The sequence below is a fragment of the Fringilla coelebs genome (genome assembly GCF_963513975.1).
Source record: "Fringilla coelebs genome assembly, chromosome: 10".
Lineage (NCBI taxonomy): Eukaryota > Metazoa > Chordata > Aves > Passeriformes > Fringillidae > Fringilla > Fringilla coelebs.
Genome location: NC_140036.1, coordinates 2,428,228 through 2,448,102, shown reverse-complemented (window position 1 = coordinate 2,448,102; position 19,875 = coordinate 2,428,228). Strand labels below are relative to the sequence as shown.

The window sequence follows — 19,875 nt, the reverse complement described above, 5'->3', positions numbered from 1 at the left end:
TGCCTCCTGCCCTGGTGCTGGAGCTCATCACAGGCTCTGTGAGCTGAGGTTGCTGTGTGACTCCCTGGCACAGTGTTTGCTCAGCAACCACCACAGAACAGGCACGTGGGGAGATAATCTGACAGAAAATTGAGAACACATAATTCTCTATTCAGAGTGGCATTGGTTTCCTTAATTTTTCCTCCTCCTGAGCAAGGTTTAAATCAATTACAGTGAAGTTAATGACTTTCACAAGCCATTTGCTGAGAGGATGGGCTGGGGGATTAGGCACTAACTGGGTTCCTTGCCACCCCCAACCAATTTAGAAAACATTCAGTGTGAAAGGCTTTTAACAAAGAAAAAAAAAAAAAAGGCTTCTGCCATGTAGTTTATTAACGTGCTTTCCAAGCAGAGAATCACAGAAACACAGGAGGCTTGAGGATAACAAGAAGTCATCAACTCTCTCCCTCTGCACTTCAGGAGAGCAAAGTTACCCTTCACGGCACCTAAACACAACTTTAGAACAAATATAAACTTTCTGAAGCACAAACACAGGGAGGACAAAGTACTTGCAGACGGGCAAGCACTCAGCTCTAATGCATGGGACAGCCCTGCAACGAGGGCCCAGAGACACCTGAGTGCTGCCAGCTCTGGCCATAGCCAGGCCTTTAGAGCCCACAGGACACACAGCAGCACTCTGGCCAAAATGGGCTACATTTCTCCAGAAAAGAGAAAAAAACCTTCCCATCCTTCCTCTCTGTCTGTGAAGAACAAATCAAACTTGTGATTTGCATGTTCAGCCCCAGTTACCCATGTCTGCACAGCTGCAGATGCTCAGAGGTAACAAGAGCAGATCTTCTAGAACCATGGAACACTTCTCCCTCAGCCCCACCAGGTCTGTTCTGAAGCTCCTACCCAGGTTATGTGCTGATTTTCCAAACAGAACCCACTGATCTGCAGCTGTTGTTACAGTGTAAGACTTGGTGCAAAGAGGGGTGCAATTCCTCCTGGCCCCAGACCTTGCTCAGCCTGCAACACTGGCAGAGATTTTACTCCTCTGAACTGGGACCTTGTTTGAGAGGTCTTACAGAAGAACAGAGGGGCAAAGAGGAGAGGCATTTTCTGTCATTACCCTAATGCCTAGTGCTTCAAAAATATCCAAAGCCTCCAAAAATACCCTGAGCTGTATCAGGGCATGAAAGGACCATGGAAGTGATGATCTTACTCACACACAGCTAAAAGCTGCTATACCCTCCTCACCCCAAAAACATATCTTTATACAAGTCAATTATTTCCTGAAAAGGTGTCCAGAAGGACCAAAGTGTGGGATGCAGAGAGGAGGGCCTCAGGGAACTGCAGCTGAAGAGATATTAGTGCTGAGAGCAGCTCTGTCACATCCTGCAGTTACAGGGTCAAGCAATGATCCTTCCTTCCCATCCCAGCTTCCTGAGAGCTGGAGAAAAGTGGAGCTTTAGGAGGCCACAGGTGTCTGGACAATCTTTCCACCAGTGGCAGTACCAAGCTCCAACCAGAACAGCACACAGTGTTTGGAAACACTCTCTAGCACAGAGCCTGGCTTCCAGGCATGGGACTGACCCCAGGGCCAGTGGCAGGGCTCCTCTGTGCCCAGCAGGAGATGGGCAGCTCCTCTGGCACCCAGAGCCTGCAGCCAAGCTGCAGATGCTGCTTTTGAAGTACTGGCTTCAAACAAAGGAAAGAAAAGATAAAAAAAAAAAGAAGAAAAGAATTATCCGACCCCAAATCCTTTCTCCTTTTGAAGCCTGGCTTAAAAACAAATGAGAGCCTGCAGCCTAGTTGCAATGTGACTGGACTCCTCGGCCTTCAGGGGCCTTTAAGTACATCTGAAAGGCATTTAACACCAATAAAATAAGTTGAGCTCTTGCTGGTATTTTTCCTACCCCCCTTCTCCCATTGCACATTATCCCCAGGCTGCTGTGAGCCATCTGTGCCTTACTCTCCAGAGGAAGCAGGGCTAGGTAGAGTGGAGAGATTTGGGGATGGAGAGCCAGGTCAGCCTGGGTGAAAACTGGCTGCTGGAAGTGCTGTCACACCCCCCAGACTGTCAGAGGGACAAGGGCAGAGCAGCTGATGGAGGGATGGGGCTGAGCTGGTCCTTAACACTGCTGGTGGAAGTGATGTTCTCTGGGCTCTAGTCCCTCTAAAAATCTTGCCCAAGGCAGTGTGAGGGTGGCCTGCAGGGAGCTCTCTGTGCTGTGCAGTTGGTGTTTCCCAACTGACCATGTCCCTGTCATGTGGCTGCTCTCCCATTCCCTGCCTGGCTCTCATCTCTGAGGTGCAGTGCAGATCCAAGGTGGGCACTGGGACCCATGGTTTTGGTTTGGTGTGGGGTTGGTTGGGGTGAAACAAAACAGCTCCAGATGTGTCAGATTTGTGTCAAAATGTGCCTGCACTGACTCTCAGGTCTGTTTTCCCAGATTAAAGGCCTTGCTATCTGAATGGCCATTCTAACCTCCAGAAGCAGTGGTTAAACCCAGTGACATCAGGCAATTTAGGTTTCCAAAGCAAGAGATGCTCTGGAGCCAGCAGACAGCAGGAAGGTCTCAGAGGCAGGCACGGGTGCTGGGCAGCTGGAGGCAGGAGCACCTAGAGCTGGAGACCTCCCCAGGGCTGGGGCTGAACCAGCCATTCCTGACACCCTCACTCATGGGAATTGTAAAGGCAGGAGAGGGAAGTTCTGCCAGCTGTGAAAAAACCTTTCTGAGGTAGTGCCTAAGGGAAAGCAGGTCAGCTCTTCAAGCCACAGATCAGGCTGTGTGTGCTGGGAAATGCAGGCAGGTATTCAAAGCCACTGCAATTACCCCAAATCCCTTGGCTGGAATCCTGCAGTTGGGATAAAGTTGTCAGTGTGAAGAACAGCAGCTACACAAACAGGTTAAGCAGAGGAGGTTAAGCAGAGGAGCTGATCCTGCTGGGCCAGCAGTGAGGAGTGCTCCTGAACTTCCTGTGGGATGCCCAGCAGCCCAGGAATGGGCTCAGAAAGCCAGCCTTGCTCTCTTTTAGAGCAAACCAGCACTCAGAGGAGAGGGTTGTGTTTCACAGGGGAGCTGGCCAGCTCTGTGATCAGAGCTGTCTGCAATGTGGCCATTTCACACTGGGAAACATTTCACTTTTACAGTTTCCCCATGGAGGGAACCTCAAATATTACGATCAAAACCCAGAAGGGCTGTGATGTTCTTTGCACCTCCACGTGTGTACTGGAAATCTGCTCCACTCACTGGGCAGTCAATGCCCAGTTTCTCTGGTGACAGGAGTGGGAGCTGCAGGTGTGCCCAGCCCTTGGCTGGTGCAGGGGAGCTGCTGTGGGGAGCACACCCTGCTCCCTCCACCACATGGTCAGCAGCTGCCTTGTGCATGTTTATGCCAGCCCTGATGTAATTAGCACCTTGATGTGTGTTAAATGAACCAAGCTTTCCCATTTTTCAGAGTGAAACTCTAAAAGAAACAGCTGCAGGGCTGACAGAAATATGATTCTTTCAAAGTCTAATGAATTGTATAATCACTTCAGTCATTATTTTGCATCTTCCTTCCATAAATGCACAGCCACGAGTCCTTGGAGCACAGTGAGATTTGAGCCTCACCAAGCCCATCATTCCAGATCCATCAAGTTCCCAAACCTGTCAGGGATGAGGGGCGAGCAGGGCACAGGCACAGTGTGCTGGGGATGGCTGTACTGGGACTGGTGGCACAGGGAGGACACAGAAAATGCCAGCACAGTTCAGAGCCCCTCCTGCTGTCACCCTTCTGTGTTCAGCGCTCACTGCAGGAGGGATGTGGACAATGGGGGCTGATGCCAAATCTGTGCCCTTCATGCTCCAGCACACCAGAGCTGCTGTTGGGCCTCAGGCCAGACAGACTGCCAGGGTCCAGCCCTGCCAGCCCAGCAGCCAAATGGCCATTCTGCAGACTCAGGAAAAAAATAAAAATTAAATATGATGGCTAGGGTAATCAAGGCAAACTGGGGCAGCAAAACAGGGAGGAGCATTGTTCCCATCTCCCTCCAGGCAGTGGTGAGGGCACTTGGAGAGGGCAGTGACAATGGCTCCAGAGGCAGTACCCATAGCTAATTATGAGGATCTGTGTCTTTAGATTCCTGTCTAGTACCTAAGGGCCTTCAGATATTAAAATGAGAGAGATCCACATAGACAGGCAGACTGCTGTCATGTCCTCTCCCTCCAGAGGAAAATACTGCAAGCCAACACCTGCCTGTTCCACACACTCCCTGCTCTGTTCATTTAACACAGGTATTTCCAGCTGGTACAATTTTCAATCCTTTGAAAACTAGATTCAATTGACTTTTAACCACCAGGTAAATATGGGAGACATATATCTACTTTCCTGCATTATTTCTATTCTATTCAGAACACCTATGGGTTTTTATCCCTGAAGGGTTGTGATTGAAACATAATAAGGGATAGAAATACTGAAAAGTAATATGTGAAATACATAAGGATGTATTCAAGACTGCATGCTTCTCATCCAGCTTGATTTGAATCTATCCAAACAAATTCCAATGTTATTACAAAATTCCCTCCCCAGCAGTGCTGGAAAGGAGCAGTGGTGTGTGTGGGGCTGCTGTACCAAGGTGTTTAAAGCAAGAAGGCAGCTGGTGGCAGGATGATGATCTAGAGAGCGCAGCCAGCTCAAGGAAAGGGATATTAAGCTCCTGGGTTTGCAGGGGGAATTGGGCTGACTGGAACTTAGATCTAAAATGGTTTCAGCCGTGCAATCTCACATGCAAACTGCCAGGGACAGTTGACTGTGCAAGAAAACATGAGGTACTTCAGCAGAGGGGACACTTTCCTTGGGAAGGAAGGGCAGGTCCCAGCACCCTTCAAGGTCACCCAGTCATGGGCAGGGCTGGGCAGCAGTGCCAGAGGCTACAGGGGCAAAAGGCAGCCAGCACAGGAGCTGCTGCACCACCAGTCCCTGAAGGTCAAGAGCTTATTTCAGCCTGGAGCCTCAGCTGGTTCACAGGAAGGGGTGTCTGCAGCACTGCAGGGTTCCCACCTGGGCCTTCAGCCCTCCTTGCCCTCCTCCTGAGCACAGCCAGTCCTGCATAGGCTCCCTGGGGCTTTTTGCACCCTGAGGATTGCTGCTGAGCCTGCAGCACCACAGACCTCCAGCGCAGGCACTGACCAGCTCATTTCTGGAAAGCCTCACCAGTGGTTTCCAACGACAGGAAGGAAAACCAAGGAAAAGCCCAGGCTGCCCCAGCAGCTGCTGTTGGTACCTGGCTGTGGTGAGCTACACCCCTGCACCCTCCCACCTCCCCTCCTGCTGCTGACACCAGCAGCTGGGGCATCTGCTGCTCCCTGCTGCCACGTGGAAACTCTGCAGGACACAAACCCACACATTTCTCCCATGCAAACCTGCACACCTCTCTTTGAACAGAGAATGACATAATCCTCGCTCCCAGGATTTTCCTGGGAAGCAGAAAGTCAATGAGAAAGCTCAGACAAAGAAGGAAAACAATTCTTCTCTTCACTTGCCCTACCTGTTGTTTGGCACACGTGGAATGTGTTATGGAGATTGTTTACCAAAAGGGATTTGCTAATTGGACTCTGGTGATGGTGTTTTGATTGATTGACCAATTAGGTCAAAGCTGTGTCGTGACTGTCTGTAAGGGTCACAGGTGTTTCTTTAGGATAGTAAAAGTGTAGTATGCAGTATAATATAGTATAGATTAATAAAGCATTTGTTCAGCCTTCTGAAATCATGGAGTCAGATCACATTATTCCCCACTCAGGGAGCTCATTGCAGCTCAATACAGCTCCAAAGCCAGAGGCTGGGATAACAGCCAGGGACAAGGAAATAAATGTGGGGATATGAGGGGTATTGCCACTCAACACTGCCAGGGAAAAACACTCTCATAACATCTACTTACAAACACTAACCCTGTCTTCTCAGGATCAAGAGGAAGCCAATTTAGATAAATGATGAATACTTTTACAGAAGTGAAATCCTTTAAATGAAGTAACATGTTATTTCTGGTTGTGTGTACTTGATGCTGATGCTGTTAAAAAAGATCAGCCACTGAAAGGATGGAGATGTCTCACCAAGCACATGGGACCAGAGTTCACTGCTCTTGAGATGCTTTAGCACAGTGGTTTCATAGGTGGGAAAAAGAAAATTTTATGTTTGTTTAATTCAGTAAGATCAATTTTTTGTCTACTTCACCAGAAAAGCAACTGAAAGCTGAAAGACAGAAGTCAAATATGTCCTTTCAAGCTGTGGAAAAAAGTGGGTATGAAAAATGGCTGCAATCTTAAAGGACATGAGGACCATACTGGCTTTGTTATGTTATTGACTTGTTGGAAATGCAAAACATGTTTAGATAAACATTATTTTCCATATGTCCTATCAGCACATTCACTTAACCATTAAAAACATGTCTAAAAAACTATTTTTAGGACTTTTTAATTGGAATTTGGTTCCCAGACTGACCCACCATGTGTTTAAAAATTATTCATGTGGTAAATAGGAAAGCTGTCATGTACCTTATACTAACAGAAAAGTTTAAAAAAATAAGGCTGAAATATATTGTGAAACACAATATTGGCTAAATAAAAATGTACTGATAGCTGACTTCAACTTTCATTGGTAAAATGAAATACAGGATTTAGTGAAAAAGCTTATAAAGAAAATCATTGTATTTTGTTTCAAACTCAAATGAGAATCAGCCTTAAGAACATCTACTGAGAAAAGGAAATGCAAACAGCTATTAAAATCGATTATTTGAGTAAGTGTTTCTTGCTTACATAGCTGGTCTTGCTTCACATCAATCTCCACTACCTTGGGAAAACTGAAAATTTAGAAACAAGAACCAATGAAGAGCCAGCAAAGGAAAGATTGTCATAATAACTCACTTTCTGACTGATGAGCAAAATTCATTTCAAATTACTTCCTCTCGCTGCCTTTGGAAATGGAACATTACGTCTGTGCTCTCCTGACAGGCACAGGCTGCCAGGGCTGCAAGGGGACTTGGAGGACTCTGGGCACTCTTTGGCAGGCCCAGGGCAGCTCTCCTGAGTGCCCTTGGATGCAGGAATGCAGCACAGACCTGGGCAGCCTCCCTGCCCTGCCCTGTGTGCCCCTGTCCCCACAGCACCCTGCAGCAGAACTGACCCAAGGGGGCTGAGCAGTGTGAGCAGCACGGGACAAACCCAGCCAGGGACACAGCCACTACTGTGTGTCACACTGCCTCTCCCTCAGGGTTTTCTGCTGCTGTTTATCAAGGGTTGCCTTTCAGCCCTTGCCATTCCTTCTGTCTCAGCTTTGCTCCCCCCAGAGTTGCAGTATCCCAGTTCACTTCCACCACATCTTTCCCAGGAGTGTGCACAGCACCTGCTCTCAGCAGTGAGGGAGGATTCAGGGCAGCAGTTGGTAGGCAGTGACGCCACCAGCACAAGGCCCTCTCCTGTTTGCATGATGCTCAGAGCTGGAGCAAATGCTGGTTTTGGACAGCTGCCAATCTCACAGCCAACAAACAGGATCCTAAACAGAACTGGGATATGTGTTCTGTGTCACCCTGGCATGCAGCATCCCTGGGGGAGCTCCTTCTTCAAGTGCCCTGCACTAGGGATTTTGTGGCTGCTGCCATTTTGGTGGCTGCTTCTTCATGCCAGCGATGAAAAACCCACTTGGCATTGTGCAAGTTAGATGGAAACCTGCAACCTGTGCTGAAAGCACAGCTACAGGAACACAGAACCTGCACATGAACACAGAGGTGCTGTCCATGGTAAGCTCTCACTGTGTGTCAGGGCAGGGTGCCAGCCTGCACATCCATCCTCACCTGCCAGAGAGCCACACCAAGCCCAGCCCGGGTCCCAGCCCAGATGGCAGCACTGCCACTGCTGTCTGTGTCAGGCCAGGTCAGTGGCAGCAACCACCAATCACAAGTTTGAGGACTTGGTGTCAGAGCCTGCAGTCTGTCAGGGTGACTTTGCCTTGAAAGCTTGCATGGCAGTAAAGATGAAAAATGGTTCTGCCATTTTCTCTTCATCTGCCCTCAAACTATTTATGCCCAGCAGGTCTCAGAGGGGCTGCTCCCACACGTGGCTCCTGTTCCTATCCCTGGGCTGCCTGGAGCTGTGGCTTCCTCTGAGATTGGGGCAGCTGAAGGCTGGGGAAGAAGCACCCTTTGGGGACAGTGGAGAGGCAGCAGGGATTAAAGAAATCTCATGAAATCCACACCTGTAGCTCACTCAGGGAGGCTGTCCCCCATTTAAAGGCAGCCAGGAGCTCTGGCAAACAGCATCAGCCCTTCTCTGGTGTGCCCAGTAATGCTGTCTCTGCACAAGGACCTGAAACAGGGACAGGATACAGGGGATGCACTGAACTGGAAGTGTCCCAGAAGCTGAAACCAGGAGGGGTTTAGTAGAAATCCATAGTTTTTTGGGGATTTGCAAATAAATAAAATCTATTTTTTCCTGAAGTCCAAAGCTAGCTAATTTATTTTTAAGTGTTCACTTCAACAGGCTTCCTCAGTCTTCCTGACCAAAACACTCGCCAGTGCCCCATATGAAATTCCAACTAACAAAAAGAGAGTTTTGAAGACTGCTGCTACCAGCTGACAAGAAAGTTAAATTCCAGTTTCTGACCTTCTTCTCATGTCATAAGTATAGAGCAATGTGAAAAATTACTAGAACCAAGGCACCAGTTGTGGGTTGAGTCAAGCACTTCACATCCATTTAACCCAAGTGTAAAAAGTTGGTAAAGAAGACAGGGAAAATGAGCCAGTTTTGGTCCTCATAACAAAATCAGCTCTCAAGAAGGCTGTGCTGAGGTTTTCTGACTCAGTTCATGCAACAAGAACACACTGGGTTAACTGCAATGCCAGAGCAGGCTCCAGTGAGAGAGAAATGGTTGAGACCGTCCTAGAAAACATCCCATCCTCCAGGAATGGACTGGGGAAACTGAGGGAAAAGGAGGATTTGTGACTTGTCATGATCCCCACATCCTGTTTGATAGGAGAACTTCTCTTCCCAAGAGAAGGAAAATTCAGAAAGGGGGGACCAGAATCCAAATCCAGTGGGTCAGAAGCCTACATGAAAGTGAGGGAAAAACCTGCTGCATGTTGGTATGTCAGGTCCTTCCCTTTGGCTGATACCATGGCTGCAGTTGCACTGCCAGCCTGCTTTATCCACCAACCTCAGCTACAGGCAGGATCATGCCCACTGAGCTGGAAATCTCTGCCATTCAGAGGATTTATGAAAAGTATTTTGCTTTTGTCCCCCTGAAATTACATCATTCTCCTCTTTTATCTGTCTTAAGTGTCAGGAGAGTGTGATGTTAATGAGATGTACAAAGGCTTTTGGGTAGCTGAACAGTTTTATAGTCCTACATTGATAAATTAAAGCATTTGTCACTGCTACCACATTAATGTTTCTTCCTGAGATCAAAGCCTGGATTTGCTGCATTAAGTGGGACCGTCCTCTGCTCCGCATCAGCACACGGCACCTTCTGAGGAGATGAATTGTGGTTCTGCATTTCTGCATCCACAGTTTAATCACACCCTGATTCTCACACCTGCTGATTCCCATCTCCACATGAGGCATGCAAGCCTTTATTTTTATTATGGATTTTCTCCTTGCTACCTGTGTGGGAAGCCTGACTATCTTGTTTTAGGACAATCACTTTCTTCTGGCTCTGAAAGGCTGTTTCTGCAGTAAAGAATACAGACAATCTCCTTCCTTCTGTAACTCTGGATTCAGCCATATTAATTTACATTTATATAGCACCTTTCATCCCTGAAGATCCCAATGCACTTTACAAACTCCCCCATCTCTGTACACAGAAGCTGTACAAATAGACAGGCTACATAAACAGCCACAGGATCCCAGTGCCAGCCTCTGAAACACATCCCTGTGCCTGTATTCCCAGCACACTCATGGCCATCCAGCTCTGCACACATCCCCATCAAGGAGGAAAACATGGCAGTGTGATTTAGAGGCATGTCAGGAAGCATGAGGGATCTGGGCAAGCAGCAGAGTGGCTTCACAGCCTGGCTGAATGACATCTCTGCTGCATGGGTTAAAATGAGGCAAAAGCTGATTTGTTGTGAGTTACATCTCCCTGTTTTAGTGTTGTTGGCAGTGTCTGCAGAAGTCCAGCTTTGCTGTTCCCTCCCACTGATGGGTAACCCTCAAGTGTGGTATTCACTGAACAGAGAGAAGCTGTGAGACAAGCAGAGAAGAAGGAAACACACAATTCTTATCTTGCTTGCTGTGCCTGTGTTGTGCTAAAGCAGAATGCAATATGGAGATTGTCTACCCAAAATGTTTTGTTCCCTTGGCCTATCAGGGCCAATGTGTGTGTGTGTGTGTGGCACTGTCACGGGCCAGTCAGAGACAATCAGGGATGAGTGCAGCTCTGTGCAGTTGTGAGCAAGAGTGAGTGCATGGCAGATTCAGTTTAGATACAATGTACATAGTACAGTATAATAAAGTAATTCATTAGCCTTCTGATGATGGAGTCAGATGCACCATTCTCCCTCCCCTTCCTTGGAGTCGCCTTTGATTTACAATAGTCGAACAGTTAATTTTTGAAAACTGGAAAGCATCTGCCTCCTTTACAATGAAAACAAGGGGAAACAACCCCCCTTCCCAACAGCAGTGGCTGAGTGGCTGCAGCCAAGGTGAGGATGGAGGAGAAGGGAGCCCCAGCATACCTGAGACACCTTTCTGACCACGTCGCTGCCCACCAGGAAGCCCTGCGCGTAGGAGCGCGCCGCGATGAAGGCTCGCGTGGCCTTCAGCTTCAGGTCCCTGGGCACCTCCCCGAAGGGCTTGTGCTGCTCGGCGTGTTTGACCATGCAGTCCAGGTACTCATCTGTGATGTGGTACTGGGGGTTCAGCAGCTTGAAGAGCCTCTCCAGCAGCCGTGTCCAGAACTCGTTGAGGGCCTCCTCCAGGTTGATGTTGGAGCTGCGGTAGTAGCGGCGCAGCTCGCTGTACAAGTCCTTGAACACCTTCACGTTCTGAGTGTACAATTCTCCGTACAGGCTTGGAAAGGCATCATAAAGGGCCTTCTCTGACTTGTTCAACAAATCCTGGAAATAACCTGAAAGATGAGAAAAGGAGAGGTGATGTATCAGCCAGACAAGCTGGAATCCAACAGGCTGTGTCCGTGGGCAGCACAACCAAATACCCTGAGAACGGAGAAGGGCCCTGACAGAGCTTTTCCTCCAACCAGCATTGCCCACACTCTCAGGTCAGAGCCTTAGCCATGAAGACAGAAGGAGGAACCCCCCCTTGTCCCTTCATGCTGGAGAACCCTGCTCTGGGCCTCTCCAGCTCTTCTGGCAGCCTCACCTGGAAGCAAAGCTGGGTCACTTATCTGAATCCACAAGGTGCCACAGTGTCACTCATAAGTTTTCCTCACAGCTGGCATTGCTTACACAAACCCTAAGCTGACACATGTTATTTCCAAAGCCCTCATGAGACAAAGCAGGGCTGCCAGCACGGTGCCAACCCTGCCCAGGGACATCCCTGGTGGTGGCAGCCAGGCTGGCTCTGGGCACAGCCAGAGTCCAGGTGCATGTCAGGAACAGGCACATCTTCCTGGGGACTCCAAGGCAGGGCTGTACCCAAGGGCTTTTTAACTCAGGCCAACATTATCTGGGCTTCTCATCTCATTTGCTTACTTGGGTGTGCATCCTGCTCTTGTTCCAGCATAAATAACAGAGTGCTTTTACACCCCTGCTTCAGTGGTCTCAGATTTGACAGAGATGTGACTCTTGCTACACACAGCAGGCAAGAATGAGAGATTTGACTCCTCCCTTACCAGCATCTCTAGGTATTTCCATCATCTCAACTGCCAGCTACCTTCAGGCTGAGGCTGCACAGTAAGGGATTCATAGCAGGACTGGCCTGATCCAATTAATAAATTTACATAAGCAACTGTAATCATCACTGAAGTCAGTCAGAGGAAAAATAATTTCAATAATAATTTTAATTTCCATTACACTTTTAGGGTCTTTTTGAAGCAAACCTGATTAAACTATTCTTTAAATCTAAATGACTATTATGTGTTTGGTTTTTTTTTAAGTCATGAGTGATAAGCTCTAGTTGGAAAGAAACTGTTATTCAATTAAAATCAAACAGCATGTATTTAGGTACATAAATTAACTTCATGGTGCTAGACATACAAGAAAAGAAAGAGAAGCTCCTGAAAAATGCATACTGCATGTACAAAGCTTTATTAAACAAAGTATTTTTTGAGGGAATGGCACTGACTACAATTAAAGACCTCTAAAATTGTAGAACTAGTAAAGCTCAGATCCATAAATTTTGCTTATATTCACTGACTGAGAAGGGCCATACAAGCTTTCCTATATTAATAATCTCTCATTGGTTTCTCAGATTTGAATGAAGCTAAAACTTAACAGGTGAATCCACCAAGTGGAAAGAACCCTCTGCATCTCTCCACAGGTTGCTAACACTGAAAATTCCTGTGCTATTTTAACAAAACAACACTGAGCATTAATAGCCTGGCCTTCTCCAGCCCCTATTATGTGCTGCTTAATAGATTAAAATTTGATCGAAGCAATTTTTGTTTTTAAAAGACTGTGAGCAAACTAGGTGTTAGCAGAAGTCTGGTTGAATTACTTATGCAGAAGTAGAGAGTAAAAATCTGTTATCTGGAATGCTGAATGAAAACTGGTTTTCAAATGTACTTCAGGAAGCAATTTATTCTTATTCAACATGACTGGGTGGGAAGTTTGTATCTCCAACCATTTTTACTGGGATCCCTCCATCTCTCAAATGACTGATCATGCACCTTCCCCACTAAAACTGGATTTCTCCCTACAAACCCCAGGTGTCAGGTATCAAAGTCACCTATGATCTTGCAATGGGCGTTCTCAATAGGGAGAAAAGACAAAAGCTGATCCCGTCAGATTAATAAAAAGAGATGCTGCACTCACCTGCAACAGAAACAAAACACAAAGTTTCTCTGATGCTGATGAGGAAGCTAAAAGCTCTTCCCTACCTTAATGCATCACTCCAAACACTGCTGGTTGTCCCTTCACAAGTTAATTAAACTGAGCTCAAACTCCCTTCCTTGTAAAATCAGTGCTCTTTTCTGTGTGACAAGAGACGCAAACTGAACAATTTGCTCAGCAATCGAGGTAAGACGTGCAGCTTTGCACTCACCATCAGGAGGAAGAAAACACCAACAAACACAGCCCAATTTGTCAATTCAAGGCAAAATTACTTTCTTTGTTTTGCTACAAGAGAAACAAGATATACATCTCCCTGTCAAAAAATCGGAGACTGCTCTCAAAAAAGTCAGAGCTAATTAAGGGCTGATGAACTGTTACTTCTCACCCAAGTGAGGGAACACTGATTACAGCCAATTCATCTGTGGCTGGTTCTCACAAAGTTCTTCTAGATTTCACACACTGAGGGAAAAAAATCTACACTAGCCAGGGAAAATTAATTAGCAATTAAGTCTACACGTGTTTGTGATGAATGGCTGACCTGGCAGGGAATTTAAATGCCCATTTTGCAGCATCAAAAGGTAGCACAAAGTGAGGTTTGTCAAGAGGGATGCCAATGGCTCCGTTCCCCAGTAGAGCATCAGCTGAGGTGTCCCAGGAACACTGCATCTTCTCCTCTACACCCTGCCTGCTAATGTCCAACCTTTTAAGGAGCTTAGGCATGTGTCACAGATAAGAATGTGCAGGGCCTTGAGAAAAGACAACCTGCTGAGGCACAGTTCAGGCTCCTGCCATTCTAGCTTGATTTCAGGTAGAGGGAATTATTTATTTGAGGGGGAGCAGCCCATTATCTGCAGCCATGGAGGGTGAGGGACCCTCAGGTAATGGGGTGCCCCAAGGCTCCACTGCTGCTAGCAGGAGTTACCAGCAACAGGGCCAGCAGGTCCCTTTGGATCTTTTGGATATCCCTTTGGATATATCAGCTCCCAGCTGGTGACCACTGCAGGGTCTGCCCTGGCTCCCAGAGCACCACTGGAGTGTTCAGCTCAGGCAGAGCAGCTTTACCCTGGCCACAGCCCCTGGGCCCTGGTGCCACCACGTCCTCTGTGCCAGCAGCAGGCTCAAGCCATGAACTGCACTCAGGCACTGCAGCACAGGGCTTTGTCACCTTGTGAATGGCAGGGATGCAGGGAAAGGGCTCCCAAGGAGCCCGTGCTGCAGCTATAAAGCCCTTCTGGCTCCAGGAGGCACCACTGCCCTGATGTCACCCTGGTATTTTAAGTTTTTCTAAGCCTCCTGATGTTTACATTCTTGTAACAAACTTTCTCACACACTTTCTGTAAATAACTTATTGTTTTGCATTCTTTTATGGAAGAGGAGAAATTTGATGGACTGTTGGTTTGTCCAGTGTCATTGGAGAGGTGGCACTGTCACCCTCCAATCCACTGTCACTTTGGGAAATCTATAAATGTTGGAGTCAGAAATTAAACTGCCCTTTTTTCACCTTGAGAGCAGCAGTGTGTGTGCATCGTGTGTTTCGTGTCCTATAATGACACCCTCCCATCCCTGGGGGCAGCAGCACAGCTGAGGTGGCTCTGCAGCAGGTCCTCTCCTCTGAAAGGATGCATTTGCTTCCACTCTGAGTAACAAAAAAGTAGCTACAGATTCTGTGGACCTGTGCTGAAAAACTCATGGCTGTTCTTGGCTTCTTGGATCCCTAGAAATTTAACAGTACCAGCCAGAGACACCTCCCTGCAAGTCACCTGCTAAATCCATGACTGTCTTTCCCCTCTTTCGAGAAGTTTCCTTCAGGAGCCACTGCCAGGTGAGTCCTTCCTCACCACTGCCAGCTGAGGGACACAACAGTGCCAAACCCAGCAGGTGGCTTTCAACACCACTACTTCAGACAAATCCAACTCAATTTTCCCTGGGCCAATGCAAGGCACGGCTCCTCAACCGAGGCTGCTCCTACATGAAACATCACCTTTCACACCCTTTTGCTGCAAAGTATTCAAAAGAAAAATAAAATGAAATGGAAGTCTGTTTTATTGCTATTATTATTGCTCCTCACTTCCAGGCTCAGAAACAAGACAACTGGCTTTGCTCAAAAGAAATTTGCCTTTTGGTAGAGCCAGGTCTGAAGAACTCTGCCTCAAATGCAAAGATGCCAGAAAGTTATGAATAAAGAAATGAAAGGTTTCTACAACCAAAACAATTCTTCCACCTTGGCTTTCTCTTGCTGTTGTAGTGACAAAAACTTACTTCTCAGAGAATTAAGTTTTCAACCAGAATCCATAACCTTTGCATTCAAGAGAGATTGCAAATCCCCACCCATTTCCCTGCTTCGCAGCTTCCCAGTGTTCGCAGCTCATATTTTCACAGTTTCCACATTTTCACAACTCTGGATTCAAATTGGGAAGCTGTGAACAGCATGGCAGGGAGTGGCAGTTCCTCTCTGAAGAGAGAAAGTTTTGAGTTTCTCCTTCCTCAGTCCCCCAGCACCGAATACTTTATCCAAGCTCTCTGCTACCATCTGATCACTCAACATCTGGAACACACTGGGGTTTCTTCAAGTAATGATGGAATGAAAATGGATGCAGGAGGGAAAGAGATCACTGAAGGAAGAACACCCAAATGCTCTTTAGGCAGGCAGCAGAGCTGGCTTCCTTCAAGCCCCACCAAATTTGAGGCATGCTAGAGGAAATGTGAGAAATGGAGAAAGGTGGCTGAATTACTTGCAATCTGACTATTATTAAAATTTTAAGCAGAAAGCTGCAGCACAAAATGTCTTGTGCACAACAGGGAAGAGTTGAGACTGGAGGAACACCAATGGTGTTCTTGTGAAAATGCTGTGGAAGTTTTGCAGCAATGAGTGAAATGAAAACCCTCCTGCTGCTCAGACAGTTTTGCCTGGTGAGCTCTGTTTGTGGTCTGAGGGCCCTGCCATGAACTGCCAGGACAGATGGAGGGGAGGCAACACCATGAGGAGGAGGAAGTATCAGACCTTCAGTTTGGAGGATCAATTTCTCAGTTTTGAGCGAGCAGATGAGCCTGTGGTGGATTTCATGCAGGGGCCAGAGCCACAGAGCTCAGGAGGAAGGCTGGGCAAACACTCTATAAACAAACTGTGGTGTGTCAGGACTGGACTGAGAACAGGAGAGGAAATGCAGCTGCTTCTGTGCTGTCCTGAACCCCAGCCAAAGCAGGGAAGGAAAGAGGATGGAGGTGCCTGCTACAGCAGAGCTCCTGCTTGGTGCCAGCCCTGTTGCTCTGAGGAAGAGTCTTCTCCCGGGCTGAGCTCCCATTTAATACCCTGCTGCACTTCCCAACACCAGTTTGTTTTTCCAGTTGGTTATAATGCTGTTCTTGCAATTAACCTGCTGTTAGGAGGGAATAATTCAGCAACAGGTTGAAGCCATTAAAATCCAAATCTAATGCATTCATGCCTATTTTATTCACTTCAGTAAGTACAATGACACTTTATTTATAAAATTGTTATTACTAATTTAAGCACTACCCATGGCTGTGCTGAAGACCTGGTATCAATCCAAGAGGAGTGATTTACTCTGGTTCACACCTTGGCTGTGTCCTTCCACAGGAAATAACCACAGTGGGACTGAGTGACTTAGCTCCACATGCAGACAGCCCTGGATGCAGCAATGCTGGTGCCATTTTCCTGGGGGGTCACCTCTCTCCTCACAGCTTCACACTCCTGTAAAATTGCTGCTCTGGGGCTGTTTCCTCAGTTCTGAGTCCTCTTAGAGAACACAATCCCTCTCTGCTGTCTTCTGGATCACTCCCATGTACCTTCCTCCCAAAGCCCCTGCTTGGTGGCTGTGACCAAAGAGGCATCAGGATAAACCAAGACTCAGATTGCAAAAAAAAAAAAGCCCAAACAAATGGAGATAAAATCACCTTTTATCTAGAAGCCAAAGGACGAGTGCTGTGAATGAATGTGCTGGGATGCAAGAATTATGAATGTGCTAGGATGCAAGAATGATGATTCCTTTAGGTAATACAACTTCAAAACTTTAAGGATTTGCTCCAAAGAGCCACTTGACTGGTATTTTCTCTGCACACTGTGTCCTGGGAGTGTGTGCTGAGAACTGGGTGGGAACACAGAACTGAAGAGATGATGTGGGTCAATGAGACAAAAATGTGCCAGCTCTGCCATGCAAGATCAAATTTGTACTCTCCTAAACCTGCTCAGTGCCCAGCACAAAAGAACTTCAGGATTCTGACCTCAATCCTGCTGGAAGGTTGGTCCAGGGCACCTCCTCTGACAGGAGGATTTCTTTTCTAAATTTCTGGTCGAAGTTCAGTCTTTATCCACTTGGTCTTTGTCAACATGGTGCTGTAGTTTCAATTGTTGGGTTTTTTCCCTGGAGTTCACTCTTTGAGACATTTACTCACCAAGTCTCACACTTTCTCAGCATCCATGCTGCCTTCCTACACAAATGAAGGTGCTTTCCCCTCTTTACACCTGACAGGCTCTCCAGTCCTCTGCTTCACGCCACTAGCTCTATTCTCCTGCTCTTCTGCTTGGCATTAACTCTTCTTAGTTGTGGGTGGTCAGAAGCACAAAGAACAACTCCTTTCCTTCCCTGGCAGTAACACTGTGAATACTGCAAGGACTGCACTTGCCTTTTTTAGGAATGCATCACATTAGCATTTCACAGACTTTCTGCCACCAACTGGTACATCCCTAATTCTCCCCCTTGCTATTTCCAACCAATTAATCCTTAGCTGTATGCCTAACTCTGAAATATTGAATTTCACCCTATTTCTATTATTTTGGTTGTCATGGTTATCCACTATCCTCTTCAATAGTGACAACTTTTCCCAGCACTATGCCACCAATTAATCTCATGACTGCATTTCCTGTCATTTGTGCCAGTTTTTAATGGGGCTGTTAACTAGGATGGGGTCTAGGCCTGTCTTGAGAACCACAACTGGGACCTCCCTCCAGGCCAGGAGCTCATCTTTCAACACAGTGTATTGCTGCCTCCCCCCTTGCTAGTTCACCTGATAATTCCTTTACTAATTTCCATCTCCTTCAGCTTAATTAACTACTCAAAGCACAGATGCAAATGTCTTTGAAGTCTCCTGAGATGGATTAGTTGATAGAACAGACACACCACGAGCAACAGTGAAAGCAGGCTTTGGATATAGGATTTGACAGAATCTCTACAACACCTTACTCAAGCTGCCTTTGGGTAAGAGCAAAAGCTGGCCTTCCTTAAACTGCTTTGGACTGGGGCATACAGCAGACAGCTTGCTTCTTGTGGTAAGGAAAAGGAGAGCTTTTTGAGAAAACAAAAACCTTTTCCTGCAAAGGAGAGATGCTGTTGCATGAAAATGCTGTTTGGAGCAGGGCTCTGCTGGTGAGGAGAGGAGTTCTGCCGGGGAGGAAACAACTCCAGTCACTCCAAAGAAACTGCACTTTTCCTGCCAGGACTTGGATAATGTTTTCATTTCATTGTGTTGAATGGCAGAGAGATATAATTATTTGCAGCTATCTCTGTTTCTACAGTTTTCCAAGACAGGTTGCCTTTATCTGTCAAGCAGGACTGGATGCAGCTATAAAAAAAACGGAGTGGAGGATGTTCCCTGGCAGGAAAGCTCCCCAGAGGAAAGAGCTGGCCCTTACTCCAAGAAAGGTGGGAAGCTGGATATTCTGTTTGTCCTCCTGATAAGCACTAGGGCCCAACAGGATGTCACCCAAGGCAACAGCAACAAGCCTGGGTGTCACAAGCACAGACACAGAGACCCACTCCAGCCCCAGCAGCAGGTCTGCCCAAAACGTGGCTGGTGAAGAAACCACTTCAGGCTTTGCTGATCCAATGCACTCAGTATTTCCATCCTGATGACCCTTGGAAACAGCTCTATGCAAAACTTAAGACACCCCTGAAGTCAAGTTCAACAAATCTTCAGAGACAAGAGACGCCTGGGGCTGGGGGTAAAGAACACAAAATGATCTGTAGGAGGGGCAGGACACAGGACAAAGCCTGTGATAGACTGCAGCACCGACAGGAGTCACTGATGCCTTGTGCAGGCTGACCTAGAGCAGAGAGGCTGGACAGAGCTAAGGAATAAAGCAGGGATTTATTCAAAGGCCTCCATGGATGCACCTTGGGCAGCGCCAGAGCCCAGCCAGGGCTGCACCCAAGATGACCCAAAATGGCCCCAAAATGCCCGGCCGGGCACGGGGTCTCTCCCTGGGATCAGTTCTGCTCCATTTGCACCTTGCAGTTCATTGTCCCATCCCAGCTTCAGCCCCTGCAGTCCCACCCTGCTTGTTTTTCTCTCTCCAGCCCACAGGGTTTGTGCTCTTGGGCTGAGATCTGGATCATTTGTCCTTGGTGCCCAGCTGGAGCAGGAATTGTTTCGTCTCCCTGCTCTGTGCAGAGAGCTCAGCATCCCCTAATGTGAAGCTCAGACCCACACACTAAAGCAGCACAGAATCTGAAAAATAGAAAAGCCAAAGCCTGAGGCATAATTTCCCCCCTTCAGAGCACCTGAGCCTGCTCCAGCATTCCCTCCTGCTTGGCAGTGTAAGGGCGAGGAGGGAGCTGGAGCAAGCAGTCTGCACCTGCCTGGAGAGGAATTCAGGCACCACACAGCCCGTGGGATATCAAATGCCACAACACATTCTGCCAGTTGCTTGCTAGGTCCTTGATAGCTTAGGCTTGGAATGTCCGTGTTGGGAATTTGGGAACAGTGTGGGGTGAGGGCAGCTCTGAGCTGCCTGTGGGGAATTGCACTGTATGTGAGGTGCTCCAGAGGGTGGGGTGATGGAGCAGGAGGTGGCATTGAGGTGTGCCCATTTTGTGTGGCTGTCAGCAGGTCAGCAGGGCTGCACTGGTGCTCCTGGGCACAAGTACAGTGTGAGAACCAAAGACAAGCTGCACCTA

The 19,875-nt window shown here is 47.5% G+C and overlaps 1 protein-coding gene across 1 annotated transcript in view; it reads right to left on the bottom strand.

The window, feature by feature from the left end:
* The window catches only part of GPC1 (glypican 1), a 202,285-nt gene that overhangs the window by 17,159 nt on the left and 165,251 nt on the right, over positions 1-19,875 (bottom strand). Inside the window, exon 3 of the mRNA XM_084212374.1 lies at positions 10,691-11,082. Within this exon, the coding sequence (XP_084068500.1) occupies positions 10,691-11,082 (392 nt within the window). The remainder of the gene's footprint in view (positions 1-10,690; positions 11,083-19,875) is intronic.